Source organism: Mustela erminea, chromosome 3 (genome assembly GCF_009829155.1).
Source record: "Mustela erminea isolate mMusErm1 chromosome 3, mMusErm1.Pri, whole genome shotgun sequence".
In the NCBI taxonomy this organism is placed as follows: Eukaryota; Metazoa; Chordata; class Mammalia; order Carnivora; family Mustelidae; genus Mustela; species Mustela erminea.
The window spans coordinates 84806663-84812662 of record NC_045616.1 but is presented as its reverse complement, the minus strand read 5'-3'; the positions used below and the strand labels follow the sequence as shown (position 1 = coordinate 84812662).

At 48.8% G+C, this 6000-nt stretch overlaps 1 protein-coding gene across 3 annotated transcripts in view; it reads left to right on the top strand.

Annotated features, from left to right (window-relative positions):
- The first annotated feature begins 596 nt into the window (after window positions 1-596).
- The window catches only part of ARHGAP26 (Rho GTPase activating protein 26), a 436434-nt gene continuing 431030 nt past the window's right edge, over window positions 597-6000 (top strand). Inside the window, exon 1 of one of the 3 annotated variants that reach the window (XM_032336318.1) lies at window positions 597-1158. In XM_032336318.1, coding sequence (XP_032192209.1) covers window positions 1005-1158 — 154 coding nt within the window. In that variant the 5' untranslated portion in view covers window positions 597-1004. The remainder of the gene's footprint in view (window positions 1159-6000) is intronic. The other 2 variants (XM_032336320.1, XM_032336319.1) reach the window with 2 other exon arrangements.

Below are 6000 nucleotides of genomic sequence, written 5' to 3'. Positions count from 1 at the left end.
CGGATTTTGAGCAGGAGTGGCCACGAGGGGGACAGACTGTGGGGGGCGAGAAGACTGCAGACAAGAGAAGCCGGTAATTCAAAAATGCAAATATTTTCTGCTTGACTGGAATAAGGAGCGTGTGTTTAGAGTTGACATGGTGGTTCGGTGCGCTCGAGGTTCTCCCAGGGTAGGGAGCTGCATTTTGAATGGAAAGCTCGATTGCCCAGCCCTTGCAGGGCGGGCTGAAGGGAACTGCAACCCCAATTCCCAGTTTTTTCATGCTAATCATATTTAGGGTTCTTTGTTTCCCAGAACTGCAGAAGCACCACTTCGGGTTCGAATTCGGGCCACAGTAAGTAACAAGATCCGGAGTGGGAAAGGCCCATGCACCGCAGCGATCTTCCTTTTAGCACCGGGTCTGCAACACCGTGCTGGCGGGAGGGGGCGGAGCTTGTGTTGCAGACCTAGGCGGTGGCGTGGACCCGCCCCTCGCCCCATGCCCCGCCTCCATGCCCCGCTGATTGGATCAAGGCCACGGAAGGGCCGGGAGTCCCCGGGAGGCAGGGGGGTCGGGCTGAGGCGGGCGTGCTGATTGGTCCGGCTGGGATTAGGTCACCACTAGCAGGTTCGAGCGGCCCGGACGCCGGCGGGGCTGCTGAGGCTGCTGTGAGAGGGCGCTCGAGGCTGCTGGAGAGCTATCAGAAGGAGGCGGGGAGGCGGCGGCTGCACTCGCTCGCCTGCTAGCTCGCTTCCCGGCCCCGCTGCGGGTCCGTCGCTGCGTTTCCTGCCCGCCCGCCGCTCCGTGGCGCGCCGCCGGAGCAGCCGCCCCTCGGCCGGGTCCCCACTCCGGTCGGGAGTCGTGCGCGCCGGCGGACACAGCGCGGAGGGCGAGCCGGCGCCACACCTGTGGAGCCGGCGGGCGTGGGGGGTCCCGGTCGGGGTCCCGCCGCGTGCGTGCTCGGGGCTGCGGGCCTCCCGGGCGCTGGGGGAGGCGCGCCCCCCGGCTGGGCGACGCGAGCACTATGGGGCTCCCCGCGCTTGAATTCAGCGACTGCTGCCTCGACAGCCCGCACTTCCGAGAGACGCTTAAGTCTCACGAAGCGGAGCTGGACAAGACCAACAAATTCATCAAGGAGCTCATCAAGGACGGGAAGTCACTCATCAGCGCGCTCAAGAGTGAGTGTCCCGAGTCCGGCGGGGACGGGGCCCTGACGCGTCAGGCCGTCGGGCGGCTCTCGGCCCTTGGGCGTCCGCGCGCCGGCGGCTGCCGTTCCGCCCTGGGTGCACTGAGGACCGGCGGTAGAAGCTTACAGTGGGGCGAGAAGGGTTCGTAGGATGGGCGAGCCAGCAGCAGTCGACGAGGAAGGGCACCGGCCCCCCGGCCGTTGGCGTTCTGGGCTGGCCGGGAGGTGACCGAGGGCGAGCGGGGCTCTGGGGCGCGGCGGCTGGGTGTGCGCGGCACACAGGTGTCCCAGGAGCCGGACGCCTGTGCCTGGCGCGCTGCACCCGGTTGGGAAATGCCGTCGCGTCCATCACGCCGGCTCCCTTGGGTGAACACTCGCTCACCCTTGGGTACCCAGCCGCGGAAGCAGAACGTGCCCTGCCAAGGGGGCGCTACCTCCCCTCAGGAGAAGGCGGCTCGGGATTGCTTTGCTCTCAGTCCGCCAGCCCGCCCGGGGCCGCCGGGTTCTCCGAAAGGCACTGGCGCTGCCAAGGAAGGGCTGGGTGGAATGGCTGGTTGAGCTCGCGGTTCCGGGCGGTAGCGGCCGCCGGTGACCCAGGGCCGTGTACGTGTGCAGGTTGTGATTCTTGTGTTTAGCAGAAGGTGACAGCGGTGGGAGTACAGCATCAGAGTGTTCCTTTACTCTAAACCGTGGGCGAGGGTTTAAAAATAGAACATATCCCGACTCTCTCCCTCTCCCGCTCCCTCGCTCTTTTACCTCTCCTATTACCCTTGAAAACTCAAAGGTTTTAAGGGAATGTCCTCTGGCCTCACTCAGAAAGCAGAAGTTTAAGCTCATCCTTCAAGGTTCTGGAGCCTTCTGTAAAACCATTTTTACTTATTTCCTTTTGGTGGGGAAGGGGGTGGGCGGAGCGGGGCAAAGAAACGAGATTTGCATTCTGTGTATGATTTTCTCTTGACTTTTGCAGAGCCAGAGTTTCTCCTGGGCAAACAAGAGTCTTCTAGGGATGAGCTCCTTGGATTGTGAGGTCGTTTTTGGTGCCTTGTCAATCTGCCCGTTTAAAAATAGTTCGGTCCATCTTTTAGTTTTGAGAATCAGGAATGACGTGAAGGAAGATAGCGGAATTGTCTTTGACTTTACTTTTCCTGTCTGTGTGATGGATTTCTTAATAGGCCATACCTTTCAGCTAAGACAGGATGCCCTGACTGTGCGGGGTCCTACCTGTGAAAATTCTTCCCAGGCCTCTTGAAAGGAGACTTTCAGAAATCAAGGGCCTGAGATGTCATTTTTTGGATCCTGTTGCGTCTAAAAATGAAAAGGGAGATAGTGGAAGCCCAAGACAGCAATTGCCAGTTTTTTGGGGTAAAATACACATGAAATTGTGGTGTGAGGAGGTTCCTCAGAGGCAGGGTCTCTGTTGATCTGAAGCCTATGAATAACTCTTCCTTTCTCTGTGACATTCCTTGGTTCAGGGAACACTCCACCCTGGGTTTGGAGTAAGTTAGGAGCCCCCTCATAGATTGGGCCCATGAATTTTGACTGAATCTCAGGCTGGGTTTAAGTGGGCTTCTGCTTTTTTCAGCAAACATATGGAGTGTCTGCTGTGTGCTGGGTGCTGCCCTGGGCTCTGACCATGGAGCCGTGAATATTCTGTTCTCCTGTGGCTACAGAGACTGACTCCTTGCCAGTGAATTATCTCATGTTATTCATTTTACAAATGAGAACATAGGTTTGGTGGTGTCGCTAGTCCAGAGCCACACAGCTCCAGCAGGGGCCTAGTTTTGAGCCCCTGCGTGGTCTGAGCCAGAGTTGGGAGTTCCTGCTAATACAGAGCTCCTAATCCTTTCCCATCCTGCTTACCCACAAAGGACCGTCTGGACCAAGCCTGCTAGATTTTGGAAACTGAACTTGTATGTCTGTCTTGAGTATGCGTAGGGTGCATTTGTGTGACTGGAAATTTATTTGTCGCTAGTTTGTTTTTTTTTTTTTTTTTGCCAGGAGTAAGAATTTCTTGGGTAGGAGGAAATAATGCAGCGATAGGGTTTAAGAGTTATTTAAGTTGTCTAATGGAATGGAGCAGCCCTGTAACTTGGGGGAGAGCCTAGTAAGGAACTTATTGTTCTAATCTCTGTATATCCAGTTGTATGTATTAACTATGCTCTTTGCAACTAATACTTGAATAGATAATGTGTGACTTCTTCAGTGGAAAGGGTGGAGTTGATCGATCACTCTTTCCCAGATTTCAGGCATTCCATTATCATTAGGTGCTTGCTACAGTGTGTATTACTATCTTAGGATTTGTGTACTATTGTTTTTTTCTTCTGTTCATCTTTCTTAATACTGAAAATGTAAAGTCAGTGTTTTTAAAACTAATTACACAAAATAAATATGTAATTATATAAATAACCCTGGTTTAGATGATTTATAGTCTTAGCCAGCTATAAAATTTTATGGTTTTATATTGTTTCCTTCGTGTGTTAATTTGAGGCAATAAAATTAGCCTCTTGGGATTGCCAAAGTTCAGCTTGATCATTGTTATTACTACTTTTATTTTATGCATGAAGAAACGGAAGATCAGAAAGGTCAGTTACCTGCCCAAGGTGACAAAGCAGTTAGGTGTATTTAAACCCAGGTTGTCTGATTCCAAAGTCTGTGCACTTAACCCTGAAGCAAAACTGTTGTTGAGGTCAGTTGTCTCTTGAATCCCCTTGAGGATCTGATAAATAACACCCTTCAAGTTTTTCCCTGGAGTCTAAGACTCTCCTCTGGATACATAGAAGAGAAACAGTAAAGTATTTGTGACCTACCTTGGTAACTCTTTGTCAGTTTTTTCTGTCCTGATTTGTCCAGGTCTTTTCTGTGGGTGTTCATATGCCCAGGATTGTTCTGTACCCTGATGAATCAGTGTTTCAGTTGGGAGGATTTTGTATGTTCAAGACTTTCTATTTTTCTGTTGAGACGATAGCAGCTTCAATGAAATTCAGACGTGTGGAGTTAAGTTTTTACATTTCTTTAGTTCAAAGCTTAATTCCATCACTTACTGGTTGACTCGACAAATCACTGAACCTGAGCTCCTCCTATGTAAAATGGTAGTAGCCACCCTGATCTTGTGTTGTGAGGACTAAACAAATCATTGGTTGTAAAGAAGCACTTAGCTTGGACCCTGGTGCATAGCACTGCTCACTTGCTGGTAACTATAATCATCTTCCAGGATTCAAGGTTATCAAGACTCAGAGCAAAAGTCAGTAAGAGCAGAGGTATATTTTTTGGTTTGGGTGCAGGGAATTAGGCTTATGTCTTCTTCATAATTTACACAGGTGTGTATGTATTAACCACTGGGGGGGAAGAATCCTGGTAATCCTGTTTGTATAATGTGGTTATGCCAAAAAAGTCCCACAAATTAAAAAGAAAAAAAAAAAAAGTAACTCTTCCAACATACTTCTTGTTCCTAACAACATTTTGGTAACTTAAATTTTTCAACCTTCTTGATATATTAACATACCCCTTCAGTGGCAGGGCTGGCTGCCTCTCTCTTGCCTTGCAGAAGAAGCTCGCAGAATGCTTTGGACTTCATGGCTGGTCTCATGGACCCTGTGGCAAACCAAATGTGGTTTCACAGAAGTGAAAGTGAATTAGGCTGTTGGTTTTGAGGAGTGGTATGGGATTTCAGGAACTCTTTCTTTCCTTCTTGATAGTTGGCTTATGGATTTGTTCCTGTGTATTTAGTGTCTGCTTTCTGAGATAAAATGGATACCCTTATTTTCATAGTCTAAGGTGGGAGGGTTGGGGTGAAAATTCAAAATTTAAAAATATCAATTCTTTTAAGGTATAATTCACCCTACCATATAGTTCACTCACTTAAAGAATCCAATTCAGAGGTTTTTAGTACATTCATAGAATTGTGCAGTAATCCCCGCAGTCTCGGAACATTTTCATCACCCCGAATGTTCACTCGGAACATTTTCATCACCACCCCAGTGGGAAATTTAATTCCCACTGGCAGTCATTCCCCATTTTCTCCAGCTCCCCCTGCCTCTATTGCCAGCCCTTGTCAACCACTAGTGTATTTTCAATCTTTATAGATTTGCCTATTTCAAACATCACAGGTACAGTTTTAGTAGTTTCTTCCTAAGTAGGGTGACCAACTTTAGGAATAGAATTTTTTTTTTAAATTTAATTTAATTTTTTCAGTGTTCCAAGATTCATTGTTTATGTGCCACACCCAGTGCTCCATGCAATACATACCCCCCTTAATACCCACCACTACGCTCACCGAACCCCCACACCTCTTCCCTCCAAAATCCTCAGTTTGTTTTTCAGAGTCCACAGTCTCTCATGGTTTATCATTGGAATTTCAGGTAGAACTTTGAATCCATAAACTGCTTTTTTCAGGGGGTTTAACTAGGGGTGAGATCCCAAACAGTGTCCCAGGGCTAGGAGAAACCCAGGTATGCCTTTGTGTTTCAAATCCATGGGCAGGAAGTAGATTAGTTTTGGTTCATGGTACTGTGATGGATACAGAGGATACCAAGATAAAATTAAGAATCTAGCCCCTTCTATCTGTGAACTTTCAGTCAACTTGGGCAGGGTATGTGCTGCTCCGTAAAGCCTTACTTTGGGGTCCTGTCCTGATGGGTGACATATAAAATGAAGCAAATGCATTTATACTTATGTTGTTGAGCCTGTAGTATTTATGAGAATTTTTGGAGATGATGTGCCTTTGTTTATTAGGTCCCACTTATAATTAGGTCCCTTTTTTGTTTATAAGGTCCCTCTTATAGTTAAGAGACTATATTTTTATGGCAGTTTTTTAGGGCACTTACCAAGTACATGT